This window comes from Protomyctophum bolini (genome assembly GCF_963924005.1).
Source record: "Protomyctophum bolini genome assembly, chromosome: 23".
NCBI lineage: Eukaryota > Metazoa > Chordata > Actinopteri > Myctophiformes > Myctophidae > Protomyctophum > Protomyctophum bolini.
The window spans coordinates 9,864,536-9,888,421 of record NC_137884.1 but is presented as its reverse complement, the minus strand read 5'-3'; the positions used below and the strand labels follow the sequence as shown (position 1 = coordinate 9,888,421).

General features: G+C 44.9%; 2 protein-coding genes across 5 annotated transcripts in view; one reads left to right on the top strand and one right to left on the bottom strand.

Annotated features, from left to right (window-relative positions):
• Positions 1-3,249, top strand: part of pphln1 (periphilin 1) — a 39,021-nt gene extending 35,772 nt beyond the window's left edge. For both annotated transcript variants that reach the window (XM_080757735.1, XM_080757734.1), the window contains one exon: positions 1,823-3,249. In XM_080757735.1, coding sequence (XP_080613861.1) covers positions 1,823-2,017 — 195 coding nt within the window. In that variant the 3' untranslated portion in view covers positions 2,018-3,249. The remainder of the gene's footprint in view (positions 1-1,822) is intronic.
• Positions 3,250-4,451: 1,202 nt separating this feature from the next.
• Positions 4,452-23,886, bottom strand: part of LOC308311111 (prickle-like protein 1) — a 138,244-nt gene continuing 118,809 nt past the window's right edge. For all 3 annotated transcript variants that reach the window (XM_080757647.1, XM_080757648.1, XM_080757646.1), the window contains 7 exons: positions 21,155-21,352; positions 17,589-17,702; positions 14,044-14,181; positions 10,031-10,234; positions 8,773-8,959; positions 7,127-8,143; positions 4,452-6,698 (listed from right to left, as the gene is read on the bottom strand). In XM_080757647.1, coding sequence (XP_080613773.1) covers positions 5,659-6,698; positions 7,127-8,143; positions 8,773-8,959; positions 10,031-10,234; positions 14,044-14,181; positions 17,589-17,702; positions 21,155-21,340 — 2,886 coding nt within the window. In that variant the 5' untranslated portion in view covers positions 21,341-21,352 and the 3' untranslated portion in view covers positions 4,452-5,658. The remainder of the gene's footprint in view (positions 6,699-7,126; positions 8,144-8,772; positions 8,960-10,030; positions 10,235-14,043; positions 14,182-17,588; positions 17,703-21,154; positions 21,353-23,886) is intronic.

Genomic DNA, 23,886 nt, shown 5'->3' with positions numbered 1-23,886 from the left:
AGTATGCCGTACGATATGGGCTATAGCCCACGGTCCAAAATGATGAGAAACGAGGCTAACTTTTTTTTCCAAAATTTCAAAAAACATGGGCTATAACCCATCGTTTTTGTCATTTCGTCATTTTTTTCAAATCCTCAAAAAAGTTAGCCTCGTTTCACATCATTTTGGACCGTGGGCTATAGCCCATATCGTACGGCATACTATAGCGCGCCGTTTTTCATCATTTTTGAGGATTTGAAAAAAATTACGAAATGACAAAAACGATGGGTTATAGCCCATGTTTTTTGAAATTTTGAAAAAAAAAGTTAGCCTCGTTTCTCATCATTTTGGACCGTGGGCTATAGCCCATATCGTACGGCATACTATAGTGCGCAGTTTTTCATCATTTTTGAAGATTTCAAAAAAATGACGAAATGACAAAAACGATGGGTTATAGCCCATGTTTTTTGAAATTTTGAAAAAAAAAGTTAGCCTCGTTTCTCATCATTTTGGACCGTGGGCTATAGCCCATATCGTACGGCATACTATAGCGCGCCGTTTTTCATCATTTTTGAGGATTTGAAAAAAATGACGAAATGACAAAAATGATGCCGTACGATATGGGCTATAGCCCACGGTCCAAAATGATGAGAAACGAGACTAACTTTTTTTTTCAAAATTTCAAAAAACATGGGCTATAACCCATCGTTTTTGTCATTTCGTCATTTTTTTCAAATCCTCAAAAATTATGAAAAACGGCGCGCTATAGTATGCCGTACGATATGGGCTATAGCCCACGGTCCAAAATGATGTGAAACGAGGCTAACTTTTTTTTTCAAAATTTCAAAAAACATGGGCTATAACCCATCGTTTTTGTCATTTCGTCTTTTTTTTCAAATCTTCAAAAATGATGAAAAACTGCGTGCTATAGTTTGCCGTACGATATGGGCTATAGCCCACGGTCCAAAATGATGAGAAACGAGGCTAACTTTTTTTTTCAAAATTTCAAAAAACATGGGCTATAACCCATCGTTTTTGTCATTTCGTCATTTTTTTTAAATCCTCAAAAATGATGAAAAACGGCGCGCTATAGTATGCCGTACGATATGGGCTATAGCCCACGGTCCAAAATGATGTGAAACGAGGCTAACTTTTATTTTCAAAATTTCAAAAAACATGGGCTATAACCCATCGTTTTTGTCATTTCGTCATTTTTTTCAAATCTTCAAAAATGATGAAAAACTGCGCGCTATAGTATGCCGTACGATATGGGCTATAGCCCACGGTCCAAAATGATGAGAAACGAGGCTAACTTTTTTTTCCAAAATTTCAAAAAACATGGGCTAGTAATTTGACTTTTAGTGGAGGAGCATAGGGAGAGATAAGGGTGATTTTGCGCTAATTTGTCTAAAAGCACCACGTTTTGCACAGATGTAGCCCAGGACATGTAGTCCAGGTATTAAGTGAGCCCAGTGTCCATGACATCATGTAGTCCATGGACACTTGGAAATACTAAAATATCTAAAAACACATTACGCACATAAATCTGGTTGCAAAAGGGGTGAAGTGGCCCTTTAATGGTGGCCATATGGATTTGGCCACTGTGGCGACCCCAAATCATTTGAGGATGCCCTGGGCTACAAATTTGGCGCTTTTAGATGAATTAGCGTGAAATATCCCTATGCCCCTCCACTACTTTGGGAAACACAAATAAGTCGCTGTGTCCAAAAACGTAGTTACTGCACTTTGGCTTCGTAGGGCAGTTTAAATCTGTCATCAACATAGTCAGCCAGATATTCCTAACGACAACATTCCCCTCCCCCTCTACCTCATGGTGTGCCAGGTGTACCGTCAAGACTGCGAGACCTTCGGCATGGTTGTGAAGATGCTGGTGGCCAAAGACCCCGCGCTGGAGAAGCAGCTGCAGGTGCCTCTGAGGGAGAATCTCGGGGAGATCCGAGAGCGCTGCCTGGAGGACCTCAAACATTTCATCAGTGAGCTGGACGACGCGGTGCGGAAGCCAGAGCCCAACGTCTGAAGCCCCTTGACACACACTTCACTCCCTTGTCGACGTCCAGTCCGTAGATGATCACCATCCATCTCCACGAGTGGCCGGTTTGATCGATTTGGCAAGGAAACCCTGCCAGCAAAAGACTGATGGATTGCTGCACACACAATGAAAGCCTGGACTGGAGGTTTTTTGTAGGTTTAGAGATGAACCAGGCATTTTATTGTCTACAGCACAGAAGCCTAACACCTCAGTATGGATTGACAATCTTTTGAGGTAAACAGTGTTAGTTTTCAACACAACTTTTTTTTTTATTGCATCTTATCACTACAAGGCGTTGTCTTCATGATGTCCTTAGTCTTAGCTTTAGTTCAAACTAATTTATGATGCGATCAACTCATGGGCCTATATTTCACACATAACACTCATATTCTCATATCAGTTTAGATGGTTTTCCCTTTTCCGGTATCACCTATTAAAACCCATTTTGGGCGGGAACCCCTTTTGGTGTTTTAAACATTGTTATAATTTAGCTATTGAAAAATAGCATATCTAGCATATCTTGTAGGTCTGCTTTTTTTGAAAAATCGTTAAAATGTGCCTCAAATCTTTCCGAAAATTGTCATGATATAGAAAACATTTTTTTTTATTTCGACGTCGGGCCTGAATGGATTAAGCCAGACTGAAATCAAATGATAAATGATACCATATTGCTCTCTGTCTACGACTGCCCCGTCACACCAGCCCTACAAGCTAAAAACTGGCCTTTGTGCAACACATTGTTGGCTTCTTTTTGGCTTTCATGTCTTTACACCATAGCGATGCATAGGGCAATCAGAAAGTAGAAGCATCTCGCAAAATATAGAAAGGCAGTAAAAACATAGCTGGCTGGAGATGTTCCGATGTGCCGCTATCCGGCTGGCAACTGGCGCTTGTGGAACACCCTAATGTGTTAATATGGTGAAACTCAGTGATTGAGGACTGACCATATTCACACATTTGTACTTCGTTATTTATGTCATACTCGTGGATGTGTGAATATGGCCAGTGTGATCGCATTCGTCCATCCATGGCAACAGTGGATCCAGAAATTAGATGGTGTCTTTTTTGTTTTGTTTAGCAGTCAGACGTATGACTTGACTTGAGCTGATGCACCTTTTGTTTAAAAAAATATTGCTGTTGGAAAATAACATACTTTTGTGCAAAGCTGTATTTCAGTTTTTTCTTTGTTCTTGAAGAAACAATAAAAAAATATGTTTTTATTAACTTCTAACTCATTATAAAATGTATATCGTACATAGCTTATACATCTGTTTTCTCAACCAGTGGGCCCATTTAGTTACCTTGGTGCCTTGGTACCTTTTCGGGGGCTGACATTTAATGAAATTTGATCTACAAGCTCAATGCATCGCAACACAACACTTGGTGTGCTGATTTTGGTGGAGAGATTTGGAAACTAGAAAAAGTGCTCCACCAGGTCGGGAATGTTTGTTGTGGGCGTGCATTGTTTGGTATTGAGTGATCATAGAAGTAGTTAATAGCCAATAAACAATGTCTTACTTTTTTTTTACAAAAAAAGTTATCCTCATTTCTCATCATTTTGGACCATGGGCTTTAGCCCATATCGTACGTCATACTATAGCACGCCGTTTTTCATCATTTTTGACGATTTGACAAAAATGAAAAAAAAAAAAAACGATGGGTTATAGCCCATGTTTTTTGAAATTTTGAAAAAAATTGAGTGTTGCGGAAATTGTGGAAATTGTGGAAATTGGAAATTGCGGAAATTCCACAATTTCCGCAATATCGCAACACTCTATTTTTTTCAAAATTTCAATATTGCGGAAATTGTGGAAATTGCGGAAATTGGAAATTGTGGAAATTGCGAAATTGCGGAAATTGTGGAAATTGCGGAAATTCCACAATTTCCGCAATATCGCAACACTATTTTTTTCAAAATTTCAATATTGCGGAAATTGGAAATTGTGGAAATTGCGGAAATTGAGGAAATTGCGGAAATTGAGGAAATTGCGGAAATTGGAAATTGCGGAAATTCCACAATTTCCGCAATATCGCAACACTATTTTTTTCAAAATTTCAATATTGCGGAAATTGTGGAAATTGCGGAAATTGGAAATTGTGGAAATTGCGGAAATTGTGGAAATTGCGGAAATTCCACAATTTCCGCAATATCGCAACACTATTTTTTTCAAAATTTCAATATTGCGGAAATTGTGGAAATTGCGGAAATTGCGGAAATTGGAAATTGTGGAAATTGCGGAAATTGAGGAAATTGAGGAAATTGGAAATTGCGGAAATTGCGGAAATTGGAAATTGCGGAAATTGCGGAAATTGCGAAATTGCGGAAATTGGAAATTGTGGAAATTGAGGAAATTGAGGAAATTGGAAATTTAAAATAACTGTGAAAGACAACCATGACACAAATGTTTCATAAAGCTTTGGGAAGAGTATTTATTATTTATTAAAAGCTTCATTACATCACAAAGCATTTAACTGGTTATGATAGAGAAGAGCTAGTGACATTTTATATTTTGTACACCAAAAATGAGTATTGTGGAGAGTACATGTTGTAATAAGACAGTGATACCGGGTAATGTGGCACTTTGTCATGAAGAATATGCATTGTAGTCCGTTCATCTGTGATTCTCAAATGTTTTCATTTCGAGGACCCTCAGACCCCCATAACTCCCATAACCCCCATAACTCTGAGAGTGTATAAATGGAACCAAATGGAACCTCACCAGGGGGTCCCCAGCTAAATATATGATAACTCTGAGAGTGTAGATATGGTGCCAAATGGTCCCATTTATTTATTTAGCTGGCAACCCCCTCAAGGACCCCCTGAGTTCCCTGGACCCCACTTTGAGAACCACTGGATTAGTTGAAGAATGTGACTTGCGTGGCACCCTTTGACTCTGAATGCGTTTGTCAGTTCTTTTCTTAACAATTACAGGGTCATTTTATATGATACTTAAAAAAACATTTCTTTAAACCAAGGGTATAAAAATACCAGTAATAAAATCTTAACTTAATATATACATTATTTTGTACTATTAAATAATTATTTGGTTAGTTCTAGATGCTCCTTTTTCCTATCAGCCTTTCCGTGTTCACAATAGTGTTGCCATTGTAGTGTACATGTTGATATTACTGCAATAGTTTACATGGATCTTAACATGTTTAAAAATGGCAAATCTTTGAGACCAGTACATTGTTTTTGTTTCCACTGATCAAGAAAGATGTCCATTTCTGAACAACAACCAATATCCAGTCTTGGTCGGGGAGATTCTCATCCAAATTCACCAGTCCTTATTCCTGACCAGGTCCATTCTCTTGACCGTTTGATGCACAGATCTGATTTTGTCATTGGCAGCAGCTACTCAGTACAGTCTAAGGAAATGTCATAATATCAAATCTCATGTGTCTTTATTTTAAAGTGGACTCCAATGTGCATTTACCATGGACAAACATGACTCCGGTCAAGGAATAATTGAGGATGGCATCCACGTAAGCTACAGGCAGCAGCTGATATTCATAGAATGTGTGAGAGATCTTTACATGCCAAATCACCAAAGTGTCATTTGATACGAAAATCTGACTGTCATTTCACGTGTTTTTGTCAAAGCAGCCTTTGCCACTGGTCCAGGCTGTTAGGAGATTATGCAGTTTTTGGCCCGGTGGCCCTTCCTGCGAGCTGTCCGTGAGCCGTTACTCTGTGGGGAGAGGGCCGTGACCCTGGTGGGGTAATCGTCAGCATAGTACTGGTACCGGCCCGGCGCCCGAGGCTGCGGGATGGGCTGGCCTAGGAAAAAGCCTTCCTCCTCCGAGTCAGAAGAAGAGGAGGAACAGGTGGAACACCAGTCGTCGAAGTCGTCCCCGTAGAACCGGTCGAAACGCTCCGCCCGCGGATCTCCTTGCACTGAGCTCTGAAGGGCGTAGTCGGAGCGGGTTTGTGGGTACCCCGGGGTAAGTCTGTGGGAGGCGGAGGACTGGGTGAAGCAGGCTCCACCCTGAGACTCCATCAGACCCTGGTGCTGCTGGGGCTCATAGGGCCTCTGCGCTCGCTCCGGGGGCACCATGTGGAGGGCGTTGTCAGAGCGCGCCTTGCGGCTCCGGTGGGGCCTGCCTTGCCGGTGGTGGTGCCTGCCGCTGCGTCCGTGGTGGCTGGCTGGGCGGGTCCTGTCGCGGGCCTGCTCGTCCAGTCGGTACGCCCTCCTCTGCGGCCGCTCGCTCATGGGGTGCTGCCTGAGATCTGCCTCCACACCGTCGTAGCATCCGTTGTCCACGGTGTCGTCAGAGAACTTGACCACCTGGGGAGGCCTGGAGGACTGGGACTTGCTCCTCCTGAGAGCCGGGGCTTGGAGGAGAGAGGGAGGAATGGCCGCCTCCTGGTGGGCCGAAAGTGCGAGGCGCCCCCCCGCCATGCCTCCCCTCATTACCATGGCCACCTCCTCCTCCTCATCCTCTTCTTCCTCGTCTTCCTCCAGGGCAGACCTCTGCTGGTGGAGGTGGAGCTCCAGCTCAGGGCTGAGGTTCAGAGAGTTGGAGCTGTGGTGCAGCTGGGAGGAGTTTAGCGTTCCCATGTTGCTCATCTTCTCGCAGTCGTCGGCAGGTGGCTCTGTGGGCTCCTGGAGGCTGTGGAGGGAATAGAGAAGTGTTCTGTCCTTACCGTCTCCATCCACTGATGCACCTGAAAGAGGGAGAGAGTGAATGAATAACTGCATATATATACTGTACATGAAAAGAAAAAGAGGTCTTGGTGTAAATACATCTACATAATGTGAAAGCCGCAAAAAATGTTTATTACTCAATCTTGCAACAGCAGGTATGACCACAAAAGCAGTTTGATTTATTTTTGTATTTCGTTATTCTCCCTAGATTAGTCCTTCAGTCAGTTTCTCTTGGACATTGTATGTAGGGGCCACTAGTGCAGCGACCCCCGTCACCGTCCCCTGTCTCAAAGGTGGTGCGTGAGTATATTGCCACCCTGACGCCCCATAACATTGCCGTTTTAAAGTAGACGTAAAGCTCATTTGTGTACAAACTAATATTTTACTCAAATCTTTCACGTTGACGAGCAGAGCATGGTGGATAACCTTTACACTTAATGTCCCTTACCAGTGATGTTGGAGAGAGCCAACGAGTCCATAGAGTCACCCACGCCCTGTTCAGCTTTCCTCAGCTCATCAGTGATGCACTCCAGGGAGTCTTCATACCACTGCCTGGGGTCCATCCAGAACGGCTGCCTCGGTCCACACTGGTCCTGTTCCTGGTCTATATCCAGCTCCTGGATCTTCCTGGCGCTCGCCGGGCCCGGGTGGCTGCCGTATGCCGAGTCCCCGAGGCCGTCCTGGGACTGGGTCCAGTACATGTCAGGGAGGTGCTTCTTACTGATCAACCCGGGACTGAGGCTGTTGCTCCGGGACGGGTTGTAGGTTTGTCCCTGGGTGGGGCTGGCGGGGCTGGGGCACGAGGAGGAAGCGGTGACTCCCGTTGACGCGGTGCCGGGTTTCAACCAAGGCTCGCAGGTGCCCGCCTGCCTGCTTCGGTCGCCACCACCGGGCCCCGGACTGGGGCCGTCGCGAGTCACCGCCGGTGGCGGTTGATGTAACAGCCCGTGCTCGCCGAACTTGAGCAGGAGCTGGGTCATGTAGTCGTCGTGCTGGGCCCACTCCTCCGGGTCTTCCTCCTCTCCGCCGCCGGCCTCCTGCTCCTCTCTCTCCCGCCAGAATCTCTCCTCCAGGCCCAAGCGAGCCAACTTGCGGCCCACGATGTCCATGTCCCCGTCTCCCCCTCCGTCTCCATACTTGTACTCCTCTGCGACGGCGACAGCGGCGGCGGCGGGGCTGGGGCTGAACAGCTGCGACTGCCTCCACTGGTCGCCGGGCTTGCTGCTCTTGCCCATGCGGATGCTGCGCCGCGACTCGCGGGAGCGCGCCGACTGGAAGGCGGAGTCGGACGAGTCCGAGGCGTGGACGTCCTCCCCCTGGCTGCAGGCCTTGGAGCAGTAGATGCGTCCTTGCTTGGGCAGGAAGGGACAGCCCAGCAGGGAGCTCTTACACTGGACACAGCAGAAACACTGGTCGGTGGCGTGCCAGTGGATACCCTCGTAGGTCATCTGGGCGTGGTCCACGCCTGAGGATGGAGGGAGGACAGAAATGCAATTTGTGAGAAGAGAGTATTGTTTATCACATCAACACTAGTGTCCCTATTCTATAGGGTGAATGCATCCAGCGAAAATAGCAGATCTTCAAACGCACAACACGTAACACTTATTTCCAGCCAAGAGATCTGGTGTAGAGGGGAAAAGGCGGAGGGGACAAAGTTTAGACCCGGTCAACAACATATACAGGGTTTAAGCTTTTAAGAGAGTTTTAACGGGCATAGCAGGTAGCCGTTTCCAGGATTCTGAGGAATTCTGGAAGAATTCTGGCCATGAGAATGAGCCCTCTATATCTTCCTTTGGTGACTACAGCTACGGTGCCCTTCAACGAGGCAAATAAATCTTCAACAGGCCAACAGTACAAGACTGTGACCGTAACAGTCACAGTGTGAATGAATCTACCTGTATGAACGTGTAAGCGATAAAAGTAGTACATGTCGGGGAAATGAGCGCCAATCTCCCACAGGATGTGGGTAAACAATTCCTAAAGAAAGGCATTCAGGCTCATTATAAACCACAGTGTGGATATAGCACATGGGCCATTTTTCATCTCCGACACGGGTGAGTTTCACGAGGAAACCCCCCCCCCCTAATGACTCACCGATGTTCTCGCCACAGGCTTCGCAGTACTCGGCGTAGAGCGACTCGAAGCAGCCGCAGCAGTATGGCCGCCCGTCCTTCATGATGTAGCGCTGTCCGCCCAGCATGGTCTCGCACTCGAAGCAGGCAAAGTGCTTCATGTGCCAGTGTCGACCCTCTGCCTCTGTGCATTCATCAGAGAAGATGATCTGGGGGAAGGGGGGAGGACGTACAGCTATTAACCCATTCTGACCTGAGATCAGATTCTAAAAATGTCTTCTATACATCCTGACAGTTTTCAGAAAAAGCTATGTTTCTATATGTCAGTCGTTCTTTGATTTTTCAAAAATAGCAGACCTACGAGCTCGTAGCGCGCGCTATGAGCTTGTAGGTCTGCTATTTTTCAATAGCTAAAGTATAACATAATGCTAACACCAAAAGGGGTTCCCGCCCCAAAATGGGTTAACCTTCGGAAACCACTGCCCTAAACCAGGGGTGGGCACACTTTGACGCACTCTATATCACGTTTCAAATCAAAATGTCTACGTTTTATTACTCAGTCTTGCAACAGCAGGTATGACCAGTTTGGACCACAAAAGCAAGTTTGATTTCTTTTTGTATTTCCTTATTCTCCCTAGTTTAGTCTGAATTTTTTTTTGCTGTTTTTTTATTGGAATCCTGAAAAAGAATGTTTTTATTCAATTTCAAATGGCTTTCATTATTGTTACCGGTATGTTAACTTTATGAACTAAATACAAATACAATGAACATAAAAACAGACAATAACATTTTAATACTGCTTATTAAGGTACTAATTTAGACTGAAGTAATTAAAGCGCGTCATGTTTAGCAAATCAATATTATATCAGTATCAGTGCTTTGATTTTTTTCTTAATAAAGTCTGTTCCTAATGTAAAGCGCTTTGGGTAATTAGAAAAGCGCTATATAAATCTGAGCTATTATTATTATGAACCTGAAGGCCATATTAAGTGACGGTGGGGGCCGCATGTGGCCCCCGGGCTGCCAGTGGCCCATGTATGCCCCCCCGGGCTGCCAGTGGCCCATGTATGCCCCCCCGGGCTGCCAGTGGCCCATGTATGCCCCCCCCTGGGCTGCCAGTGGCCCATGTATGCCCCCCTGGGCTGCCAGTGGCCCATGTATGCCCCCCCGGGCTGCCAGTGGCCCATGTATGCCCTAAACGTCAGTGTCTGAAACAGCAGACACAATGCTTCATCAGCACATTATATGTTGCCTCGGTTGGGTGCTCTCCTTCAACTCACCTCGTCACAGGCGGAGCAGCGGGGTTTGAGGAGCTCGGCGTGGTGCCGCCCACAGTGGATCTTTCCGTTCTGGTGGAAGTAGATGAGGTCCACCAGCAGCTCCTGACACGTGGCGCACGCAAAGCACGACGGGTGCCAGCAGGGACTCGGCCCCGCTCTGGACGCAAAGATGGCCATCTCCCCTCCGTTGATGCTTCCACTGCACTGGAAATACAAACACAACACAAATGTCAGACCGACGGGAGGGAATGGTTGAAACACTTCCAACTTGGCGTAAGTATGTAAGTATAAGTAAGTAAGTAAGTAAGTCCCCATTTTGGGCACGTCATAGGTGAAAACTTTTCAAAACAAAACTCCCCCGAAACAATTAGAAACTAGCTGAAATAGCCGATTTACAACCTTGTAAATAGGCTATTCTCGCTATTTGTCATACAAGGAAGTATACAGTATTTTCTCTATTTGTCATACAAACAAATAATATACTTAAGTGGTTAAGCCTAGACACATCAAACGGCACACCAAAGCTCCGCGACACACAGGGTGGGAAACACTGGGTTAAGGAACAGGACCCCTTGTGTGAGAAGTTATATTGTCATGATAGGCAATGTGTGATACACAATGGGTTTAAAGTAATGGGGTTCAGCGTCTTAGTCAAGGGGGGGGAGTCAGAATGGGATCAAGGAGGATACCTTTTCAAAATAGCTCTGGAATTCTGTGTTCATCTCCATGTCAAATTGGATATAAACCTTAAATGATATTAAATTATATGTTATATAGGACGGACACAGCATTACAGGGAAACCAACTCCAAATTATGTTTTTAGTTCCTCTCTTCATGGCTACGATGCCTGAGGAATGTGCCACACGCAACTGTCGGATTACAGGGGATATCCATTCAAAACATATCCATCATCCTGGCATTTCAGTTGACACTGACGCTCAAACAAAGGAAACTAAACAACAGGTGATCATACTGTAAGTGCCAATGGAACATGATCTATTGAAAACAGATCTATGTTTCAGTCAGAGATAGCTCGGCATAGCAGCAATAACACATTAAATGTGTTCTATTCAATTATTTTCTGTTATCAAATTTTGATAACAGAAAATAATTGAATAGAAGCTCTTTAAAGCCGTTATTGAACAGGGAACAATCTCTTGAATGCCCCTTCACTTTGGTGGCACAAACATGGACTTGGTAAAGAAGGATGCAATTTGAGCGAAATAATGTGTTTAAATGTGTGTAATGTCATTCAAGATCCTTCTCGGAACATTCCCACTTTATTGTGGTTTGCTTACAAACGGTGGAATTGGAAGCTTGATCTACTGTCACACACGACTGTTAGGTTGGTCTTGCTGCTAGCAGATCACGTCGGATTAAAAGAACATGCGCGAAATGCCGCAAAATGAGAAAGCAAAAGACTTTCCTAACGCAGAACACGAGTTACTCATAGATCAGAGCGGCCCGTCTCTAGACAGCATTTCTGTTGTTGCTGTGCACTGTAAACTTAAAACAGAAACTCTGGGCCTCGGTCCCAAGTTCAGGGATCATATGACTCCAGTGAGAATTCATCAGAGCGTGTCTGAAGGTACAGTCTCCAGTCTTTATATAACCCAGAGGAGCTATGAGACACCGTAGGCCTGCAGCCATGGGACACCGTGCCCAGCTGTTAGTCATTATTACCAGGCCGGACAGGGCGCTTGGATACAGGGGTGTCGTGTGTCCCCTGGAGTTACGGCACTGTGAAACCGGAGCCTGATAAAGTTTGTGTGTGTGTGTGTGTGTGTGTGTGTGTGTGTGTGTGTGCGTGTGTGAGAGAGAGGGAGAGACAAAATGTGTGTTGGGAGGAACTGTTTGTGTGTGTGGGTGGGGGGGTGTATGACATGAATGCATGTATCTGTGTGTGTCTACACATAAGAGGGTAACTCTGCGCATGTATTTACACTGTAACGATGAGAAAACAAATGTGACCGAACTCATGCGCGCGCATTTGAGCGCGCATTCACAAACACTCGTGCCGCGCGTTTGTGAACCTAGCCGTGTGACCTCGCCATCCCTGCGTTTGCCTTGGCCTCACTGATAGGTCCCATCTGCTGTCCGTGAGGATTAGCATGGCTGAGCCTGTCTTTCCTGGATGGCGTGCCCCGCGGGGACCCCCCACGCCAGACCCGCAGCGACCCACTCCGCCCACCCAGCCTCCTCTCACAGGATGTGGGCAGGTTCCATGGCCAGGGCCGGGCATGCCAAAAGCATCTTAACTAGCGGCATGTTCATCTTTGGTTTCATTGTAAGCCAATAGGGACATGCCAGTGAGAGGATGTTTTTAATAGGAACACGGTCATGGACTTGCTTAACCACTTAAGCCTGCTACATACTTCGTCGTACGGCGAGCAGAAGACACGCCACGACGCGATTGGTGGAGAGCTAATTAGATTGGCTATTTTTGCGGTTTTTGAACATTTCTTACGTTCATATTTAAATGGCTTCCTATAATGACATGCCCAACATAGGGACACCAGGCTTAACGTGCCTAAAAGGATCCAGAGTTTATGTAGTGACCGGCGCCCACTGATGGCACAGTAATTACAATGACAGAGACCTCCCTCCAGTCTCCTCCTACACCGTCTCCCATACTCCACTCCATTTATTCCTCTCCATAAAACCAGCGATGCTCTCAATAAAACCAGTGACTCAAGAGGAACAAGCTGTTGTTTTAGGGGTGTGTGAAATGGTGAGCAGAAACCACAATGTTGACACCATAAATATCCACAGCAATTTTCCGGTTTTCTGGATGACGACAGCAAGGAAAATAAATGATGATTTATTTTGATTATTAGGGCTGGTCATTGCATATTTTGCATATTTTGTTATTCATCATCTGTCCAGTGCATTTCTTTGTTCACAAAGCTCGCCTTAAAGAATAAATAAATCTAATTCTTATTTTATTTCTGTGTTCCAAAGTGCATCACACCTGGGGTTCTATAAAGAGTAAAGACCTCTGTTGCTGCCTTACATGCCAGCCGGCATAAAGGCCAGTATGTAAGTAAAGTAATGACAAACATGTCATGATCATCACAGCCCCTAAATGTTGCACGTTCGAATCCCGGTCAGACGTTAAGCCACGTTTCACCATAGAAAAATAGATGCCTCATTGGCGGCTGCAGTTCGTTGGAGCGATGTGTGTTGAAGGAGGGGCGGAAGAATTTACACTGGGAGAGGAAGTACGCCGAAGTGTGTGTGTTACGTCACGCTGCCACTCAAGTGATTACTGGCCAATCTTTCCCGAACATGCGCTCTGTGACGCACGCTCATGCTTCCGCGGTGCTTCTTGAGCACATACGCTCCACAGCCGGAAAGGGCGTCTACGTTTATATGTCTATGCGTGCCACGCCCCCTCTCATTCATTTTCAGGGTGCAAACAGGGCGAGCGTGCTGAGGTGCAGAAACGGCAGGAAATTGGTCAAATTCCATTGCGATGAGGCTCGGCCTTCTACGCTCGGCTTGAGCGTGAGCTTCCCAATTTCATTGATTCCTCTCTCTCTAATGAGGACGTTTATGTCCGTGATTAAAACCACTGACAATGGCCAATCACAATCCCCTCCTCGGACCTCAACACAATGGAGATGGGACAGCGGGTGTCATGTTGTTGCTGATATGAATAAATGAAGACCGCCGTTTGGTTCCCTTAATTGGGTTACCTCATGGCTGTACTGAGGAAAGGAGGTGTGTGTGTGTGTGTGTGTGTGTGTGTGTTACTGTACGTTGATTGACTTAATGTGTGGAAAACCCGTTTGCACTTGCGTGTGAGTGCCCTCATTATGCATGCCCTCGTGCACTGAAACCACCCATGCATTGTTATTACCGTGCATTCTTTTGTTTATGTGCATTTTGTCCATGCAGCCATCTGCAAGTGCGCGTACACGTGCGCAGGCGTGTGTGTGTGTGTGTGTGTGTATGTGTGTGTGTGTGTGTGTGTGCGTGTGTGCGTGACGTGTGTGTGTTTGGCACATACATTCTCACAGCGGGTGTGTTGCAGAGCTCGAGGCAGGATCCTGGGTGTTCCTCTGCCCAGCGCCTCTCTCTTCCTCTGGGCACTGAACATGTGCAGCTCCCTCCTCTCCTCCTCACTCATAGACTGGCAGTAACGCACCTGGCAGGAGAGAGAGAGACAGAGAGACCACATGGAGAGAGTTAGAGAGAAACCACAACAGAGGGAGGGAATGGGGTACACAGAAAGACACCACAACAGAGGGAGGGAATGGGGTACACAGAAAGACAGCAGGTGGGGAAAGAGAGACAGGGCTGGTATGGGCAATTAAAACGAAAATATATTGAAATGGACATTTAGAACTAACTGATTTAATCTGGCTGAATCAACACACATATTATCGTCAAAATGTATAAGTCTGATTAACCACTGTAATTTACCTTGTACCCCGTGCATAAAATAGTTGAAATAGCCGACATACAAGCTCACAATGAAACCCATTCAAATCCTCAAAAATGATGAAAAACGGCGTGCTATAGTATGCCGTACGGTAGGGGCTATAGCCCATGTTCAAAAATGATGAAAAATGAGGATAACATTTTTTTCAAAAATTCAAAAAACGATGGGCTATAACCCATGTTTTTTGAAATTTTGAATTTTCTTCAAATCCTCAAAAATGATGAAAAACAGCGTGCTATAGTATGCCGTACGGTAGGGGCTATAGCCCATGTTCAAAAATGATGAAAAATGAGGATAACATTTTTTTCAAAAATTCAAAAAACGATGGGCTATAACCCATGTTTTTTGAAATTTTTAATTTTCTTCAAATCCTCAAAAATGATGAAAAACGGCGTGCTATAGTATGCCGTACGGTAGGGGCTATAGCCCATGTTCAAAAATGATGAAAAATGAGGATAACATTTTTTTCAAAAATTCAAAAAACGATGGGCTATAACCCATGTTTTTTGAAATTTTGAATTTTCTTCAAATCCTCAAAAATGATGAAAAACAGCGTGCTATAGTATGCCGTACGGTAGGGGCTATAGCCCATGTTCAAAAATGATGAAAAATGAGGATAACATTTTTTTCAAAAATTCAAAAAACGATGGGCTATAACCCATGTTTTTTGAAATTTTTAATTTTCTTCAAATCCTCAAAAATGATGAAAAACGGCGTGCTATAGTATGCCGTACGGTAGGGGCTATAGCCCATGTTCAAAAATGATGAAAAATGAGGATAACATTTTTTTCAAAAATTCAAAAAACGATGGGCTATAACCCATGTTTTTTGAAATTTTGAATTTTCTTCAAATCCTCAAAAATGATGAAAAACGGCGTGCTATAGTATGCCGTACGGTAGGGGCTATAGCCCATGTTCAAAAATGATGAAAAATGAGGATAACATGTTTTTCAAAAATTCAAAAAACGATGGGCTATAACCCATGTTTTTTTTAATTTTGAATTTTCTTCAAATCCTCAAAAATGATGAAAAACGGTGTGCTATAGTATGCCGTACGGTAGGGGCTATAGCCCATGTTCAAAAATGATGAAAAATGAGGATAACATTAAAAAAAAAAAAAAAAAAAACGATGGGCTATAACCCATGTTTTTTGAAATTTTGAATTTTCTTCAAATCCTCAAAAATGATGAAAAACGGCGTGCTATAGTATGCCGTACGGTAGGGGCTATAGCCCAGTATGCGCTGTGAGCTTATAGCTTGATATTTTCACTATGGAAATAATCATTAATTGAGGATTTGACATCTCACGATTATTCTCAAATGATTTGAGGTCATATCGCCCAGACGGATTGGAAAGAAGAGGAGGACAGAAGTAGAGAGTTGAAATAATAATAATAATAATAATAATAAATCATTCCTTCTTTGCATGCAACGTTCAATGTTAAGTGCATCGCTCTGAGCCCTTATATGGTCAGAGGGGTTGATTTCAGCCTCATTCCCCCTGGAGGCCGCGTTGACAGGATGGCGTGAGGGAAAACTAGACCCCTCCGCCTTGTGTTTAGCGATGGAGATGAAGGTGCAGATAACAGACGGGAGAGAATCCTAACAACCACCTCCGTTGTCCTCTCTAAACAACTGGAAATGATGATGAGGTACGCACACGCAACCACAAGTGGACTCACCCACGCCATCTCTCTCCCCTGCATGTCACACATGAAAGCTCTCTATTTCGGACAGTGTCTTTGGCTCTCATAATTGCGCACAAATACATATGTGTGCGCGAGCGTGCACATACACACCACACACACACACACACACACACACACACACACACACTTCTATCCTAGTAAACCACAGCTATGCCAGGAATCTTCCGCCAGCTTGCTTCCTCAACCCTCAGGTCTGCCAGCAAACATCATAAAATTGCACAGTCAAGCGCTGTGTGTGTGTGTGTGTGTGTGTGTGTGTGTGTGTGTGTGCGTGCGTGCGCTCGTGCCCAGACCACCCCCTGTAGTTGCTTCACCTTACAAGCTTGTGTGTGTGTGTGTGTGTGTGTGTGCAGAACAAACACACACACACACACACACCACCACCACCACCACCATAACTCCTAATGTAAACTCAGCTAACAAAGAGAATCAGGACAATGGCAGTTCACAAAGACTACATGGGTTTACACAACCGTAAAGATAGTGTACGGGACAAGTCGGGCCTAACTTGTTTTAATTGTTCTCGGGTCACTAACGTTTGGCCAGAGGGGCTCATGGGAGTGTGCGTTTGGCCAGAGGGGCTCATGGGAGTGTGCGTTTGGCCAGAGGGGCTCATGGGAGTGTGCATTTGGCCAGAGGGGCTCATGGGAGTGTGCGTTTGGCCAGAGGGGCTCATGGGAGTGTGCGTTTGTCTTTGCTGAGACAGTGCTGACGTCGGCCTGTGGTCAGCAACACCGCTGGGCATGGTGTCTCTCCCAGTCCCAGCTACGCCCAGCACGGCAGACAGTCCACGGCTGCAACTGTCCATCGTCTTCTTAGCCATTATTCTACCGATGACTTTATCGATAAGTCAAATATAATAATAATAATAATATATTTGATTTATATAGCACTTTTCTAGGCACCCAAAGTCGTTTTACAGAACAACTAGCCCTTCGCCAAATCCCACCCCAAAACGCGATTGTACAATGCCAATGTAAATAGTTTAGCTACTGTTGCTATGCAGGTCAAGCTTTCGCCACCTCATAGCTGTCAATGTTATTTTGCATGGCTGTGCCTGTGTTGTTGAACATATACACGGCTTAACGTCGAGAAGGTTACACGACTGACACCGTACTGTTGCACCCCTAGTTAAATCCAGTTCAGTCCAGTTTAAACCATCCAACACCATCCGGTCACTCTACCCCCTGAGCCACAGTTCATTACATCCAGTTCAGTCCAGTTCGATTTGATGTGCTTTATTAGCGTGAAAGACATAAACCTCTCTCTCCCATCTGTATTTATTTCTCACACAAGGACACGCACACGCACACGCACACACACACACACACACACACACACACACACACACACACACACACACACACACACACACACACACTTCTCTGTGGGTCTCTCTACCTCGTTGTCGTGTGGGGGCAGCTGGTACAGGAGCTGCCTGATGCGGTGGTTCTCTCCTGGACTGTTGACGTATGGCACCTTGTCCTCTGGCAGACAGGAGAAGTACATCTGGACCTGAGGACACACAGACAGACACACACAGACTGAGTTTCAAAAGTAACAGCCAAACACTTGAATGCTAGCATGTCGTAATAGGCGAACACTAAGGGCACAAGGTCACTTTGCGACACATTGGGAACTTGTAGATCGTCTATTTTCGGTGTAGAGGGGAAAAAATAATAATGTGGTTAAATAAGTGGTTTACACAGTGTCACACAGTTGCGCAGACTTGCTGTTCTGTCAAAAGATATTGAATGGTTATAATGAAATTTTTTTTCTTTTTTTTCCCCTTCCTTTTTTGCCATCAAAGGGTTATTCATTGTTTTGGAAATTAACTTTTCACTACAAATCAAGTTACCAATAAAGCATATCATTCGATTGAACAAGAGATGAAGAGACTCTAATAGTAATGAATGCAGGCTATTATGCAAACTGATGAAGACCCTGCACGGAGAAAATCTAATCTTCACCAGTCTTATGATGTTTTCCTCTTTAAGTGAGTTAGGAGGACTGACAGTGGTTCGGTCAGGCCTTGGTTGTCTAATGTGTGTGACAAGGATTCGCCCATTTCATGTGACTTCCTCTCCTCATGTTTTACATACGCGTCTCCAATGCCCTGGTCTACACTAGAGCACAACGCAAGGAAAGGCCCCCAGCCATTTCTCCATGAACACAAACCAATCAGGTAGTTCTCAAACCTTTTAATTCCAAGGGACCCCCATAACTCAGAGAGTTACAGACACGTAAAGGTGTATTTGTAACCCCCCTCAAGGAAACCTGGAGGTCCCTGGACCCCACTTTACAGCATGTCTATGTAGGAGTCTAGAAATAGCCCTGGCTATGCGAGACATGTCTGTGAGTCTCGACCGGGTCATGCGACAGATCAGCGCAGCAGAAGTACCTCCCCCTTTAAGCCCCTTATTTTTGTTTCCACATTGTAACTTTAATTTCATAATGAACGTCAATGCCGATCGAATCAGCCTGAACCCTTGGCCAAATATGAAGTTGTGAGTCAGAGATATGTCATGGATGTCATTGTCTGCTGTCTGCTGTTTGACATTGAATGTTTTTCCTGACAAAAGATGCAACAAAGAACCTTTAGCTCTTCAATGGTGGCGTTTGAAAGAAAAACACCAGGTAAAGGGTAAAGACCGAAGACCATATGGAATCTCTATTTCTTCATGAATGCAGTTCAGTGCAGATGACCATAGACGAAACAAAAAAAAGACCACCCTCTCAGTTTAACTGTTTAACCGCACACTGATGCAAATGGAAAGTGGAGGAGAGACATAGATGGAGAGACAGAAAGAGAGAGAGAGTTGGACAAGTGCCACATAGCCTGCAGACGAGAGGACATGTCTGTTTGCAGACAGAAGGAGTCGAGCAGTAAAGAAAAATAATAAAAGCTTAATGGTGCTGCGCACGCGCACGCACACGCACACTCACTCACTCACAAAGGAGTGGAAATCACACTCTGGCCCAAGGCTAAAAACTCAGCAGCTAACATTCTGCTGAGGTTGCAACACCAACCCTCTTAACATACAGGATTAAGTGAACATGCTGCTCCTATCATGGGTGTCATGCTGGAGCAAATAACTCTGTACGCCCCCAGCCAGAGACTGCCTCCAATTGTGGTGAAAACCGTGAACGCTGTTTTAACATAACAAGCATGTTTTTCTTCTTTTAAGCAGGCTAATGTGGAGAAATGGTGACTTACAAGAACTTCACTGGGGCACTGGGGCAGCTGTTTTATGGACGTTTGAAGGTTTATGAATGTCAGTGTGTGCGTGTTCATGTGCGTGCGCCTGTGTGTGTGTGTGTGTGTGTGCATATGTGCAAAGGTATATTATCCATGCATGTGTGTGTGTGTGTGTGCATGCGATGCGTGTAAAGGCCCTGACTCAATGGGCTCCATTTTCATCACCGCTAAACTCCTTATTCAAACTTCTTTGCCTTTTTTTTTTTTTTACTATTTTGCAAAACATTTTTGAATAGTTAAAATGGCCAGTCTTACAAGCTCACAACGTGTCAATGTAGATTGGCTAGTTTAACTATTCAAAAAAGCTTTTCAAAATAGTAAAAAAAAAAAGGCAAAAACGTTTAGGGATAAGGGGTTTAGCGGAGACGAAAATGGAGCCCTATGTGTGCATGTAAGTGGGACAGAATCCTGCCTTCATACTGAAGATAAAAGGTCTGATCTGGTTTGCTAAAATGTTTTCTGTACCAGAATACCAGAACCGATGACTGGGAAACGGGGTGTATTAATGACATCATCACACCATGGTGTCTCATGCCGAAAACAGCAGATACGACGTTCAAGAGAGGAAATTCACCAAATATCGACATGACGACTGATTTTTTTTCCCGGGATGATGTTGTCCTTGACTACTGATGCCGTGATGTCATCCAAAAATGCAAATATGGGGCAAACACTGTCAATTGCAATTCAGTCAACTGCACAATGTGGGGATGGACCAAACGGACACTGGTAAGGAACGCTCTCGACAGACCAAATGTAAATTCTGTTTGTCTGGGCGTATATACTGTACTTTGAAAATGATATCGTTGCTGTCGGGTGAAAGGCGTGCTTGTCTGAAACTGTTTTCCAATGGAGCCAATAGTTTATTTAGCCACAAACTACTTCTCATTCAATATTCATAAAACCCACACATACATACGCTTAACCACATTCACTTAACTTAAAAACATAATGGCGTAATTAGCAGATCTACAAGCTCACACTTGTGACCTTCATGACCTTTCGTGGGACACTATTGTCCGACAAAGTAGGGTATTAGGGATTACTTTACAGTATTCATGTAAACATGAAATATGGAGATACAAGGTTTCTGCATGCATGCGACCGGCTGTGGGTGGTCATCGCTGCTGAACGAGTCATGTTGGAGATACATGTGCTCACGCGCGCACAACCCCACACATGCTTTAATTTGTTCCCATGTTAAAGCAGTGACAGATGTTGGGTTGCTGCCAGCCGGCGCTAATCCTCGTGCGTGACTTACCGTATGACGCCGTGTCGCCATGCGCATGTGCTACCTCGGCTGAACCCGCAATGTGACGTCCACTGACAGAAATGGAATCTGCCTACTATGGACTGGATGTACACACATGTATCAGCATCCAGGAAATGAGCCACATTGGAGCCACTGCCTGTGTGCGTCAACAATGTATACACGCTAAAATACTGAGAGTATAGAGTAGATTTAACTCAGAGTAAAAAGGACACATTTGCCAGAATCTTTTTAAAAAAGGAGCCAGGGTGCTTCTGGGATGATTCTAAATAGAGGCTCACAACTCGACAAGCTTGTAGATTTGGTGCCGATGACAAAAACGGGAACCAATTACAGAGCCAATTAACCCCCAAGTTAAAGTAGTAGTTTACCAAGGAAGTGGTTTAATGGTTATGCAGTCTTCAGTACAGTGATAACTGATAGGGCCAGGGTTTGTACCTGTTCAGGTCTGAGTCCGGGAGGCACCCAGGCGTACTCCTCCAGGGCACAGCCAGAGTCATCGTCCGACGTGGAGCTTCTCTGGAAGCCCAGGGAGATCTTCCCCATCTTTCCCCCGGCACGAGGCTCCATTTCTAGGCTTCGGGGCAACAGGCGCTCCCCCCTCTCCAATCGCTCCAGGTTCATGGCACACGGGCGCTGTTTGAGAGAGAAAGGGAAACGAATGAATGAATCACTAAAATCAGCAAAGCAGATTGTGTGATTTCACAATGTATTCGTTTTCTTCGTGATAACGCTGGTTAATAAGTGGTTATGTTATAAAAACATGAACCAATACAAGAAACCAAATTATAACGCCATAGATGAAGGTGGAGGCAGCCTCTACTCTTCCACCGAGACATTTATGGTGTCAGGTAGGACACCTACAGGTCGACAATGTCAATAAAGGTATTTGAAGCAGCACAGGATTGGACGCTAGATGCATTGCCAACTTAATTGTAGTTGAACTGCGCATATCTCACGTTGCATATGAATGAGATCTAGTCCTTTACAATGGCGGATTTACATTTGCTATAGGCACATCAGGTTAAAAGGTCTGCGCTACCATTAAAAGTCTGTTATCTCTGGCAAGGGTATACCAATCTGTCCACCTTTCATGCTGCGTGTAAATCTGCACATATCTATGACCTGTGGCCTCGTTAAGAGTGCATTCTAGCATGTCATGGAACAAAGAGCAGTGCACCAAGAGGTTTACCAGGCACACTTTGCTAGTTCTCTGCTTTGATCGAGGACAGGTCATTGAAAGGTCTCTGAACTGTAATCAGGTTTGTCTACTCCAGTCGTCCAAACCTTTTCCATGTCAACAAGGATGCCCAAATTGAAATGTGTTTGGCCGCGGACCCCCGTCTGAAATTATTTTGTGTCACGGTCACCCACCCACCCCGAATCCCCCGATACAAGATGTATGTGTCTAAACTTAATATTTCCAAGATCTTTTGAAAATGGCAGATCTACACAACACGTCACGATGCGATGTATGGCTGATGTGTAAATGGTTAAACACATTGAGTGCCATCTGGTGGATGAAAGTGGTGGTGACAGATCAGAATCAGTTTTAGTATGATCACCAACCAGATAATCACAAATGACCTCTGAACATTGGTGATTTGTTCAAAACCACAGCGCCGTCGTTTCCGAGAAAAGACATGGCCAGGTTTGGCAGGTAAACAGCAATCATTTGGCTTGTGCATACTCTGGGATGACCCAGAAAACGTGTACGTTTGTCTCCTCTGACAACCAACCGCATCTTTGTCTGAACCAAATAGCCCATGTGTCATAACATGCCGCCGGTGAATGAAAAGATTAGTCCTATGTCTCCGTTATAATACCCTGGATCAGAGCGATATAGGAGTGACGTACAGTATGTAAAGTATGCCCGGACATGCAGGGCACGATGCTTCTGAATGCATTGGCAGTCTCAACAGGCTTTACTGTGGGCACAGAGCGGGCATTTTAGATTATCACCAAACAACCGTGCATTCGGTGTATGCTAGCTTTCATACGCCCCAAAAGAACTCTGCAAATAATACCCCATTAAAGGTGTGCATTTAACCAATATATATTAATTAGATGACCAGAGTTGATACTAGGCCCACTGAACCCCCCCTAACCCTCATCTACACATAAATGTCCTGATCTATTAGATATAATGTTTTTGCTGAATGCTCGACCTATTATGAGCCATGCCCAGAATAGGGGCTCTGGGGGTTCATGTGGTTAAAGATAAATCTTTATTCAGGTCTTGAACACACATCCAAGCAGCCTCTCTGAAGCTAAAACACTAGCCTTTTCTCCTCTCTTTACAAGCTGATAAGAGTGTTTCTGTTCTCTGCATGCATCTCCCGCCTTCAGCGGTAGCTGTCTTATCTCAACCAGCCATGTTCTTCTGAGACCCCTATTCCCTCCACACACTTGCGCGCGCGCACACACACACACACACACACACACACACACACACACACACACACACACACACACACACACACACACACACACACACACACACACACACACACACACACACACACACACACACACACACACACACACACACACACACACACACACACACACACACACACACACACACACACACACACACACACACACCTTTTAAAGTCTGATAACAAGGCTTTGGTGTTGAAAAAGCCACTTCTGCTTTCCCCGGCTCTGTTCTGCCTCTTTGACGTGCAAATTGGGGCCCCAGAATGGCTGGCAGAACGCCCCTGCTTGTTTGGGGCAATAACAGTCAGCATAGCTTCACACAGCCCCTCCAAACTTCACACAGGGTTGATCTTTTGGACAAAAGACATGCCCTCTGAGGTATTAAAGCCTCAATGGCTTCAATTAAACAAAAACTGAAGGGATTATATGCGAGCAAAGGCAAATCATGACTTTGGAGTTGCGTTCACTTTGAGCTTATGAAGACAAATCCCATAATTGAGACTGAGAGAAATGGCTTCAGGGCTCATCTCTCCTGTACCATCAAAAAGTGTTGTTGATACAGCAGTGGATTACATGCTATATTCACTTGCACTTATCAATATAATTATAGCTGATGTGATATCTAACCCTAACTGAAATGTATGACTTTCAAAGCACATAGAAGGACGCAATTGATGCTTGTCTCTTACAGGGTAGTATGGCCAAAAACTTTAAAATGTACAACTTAA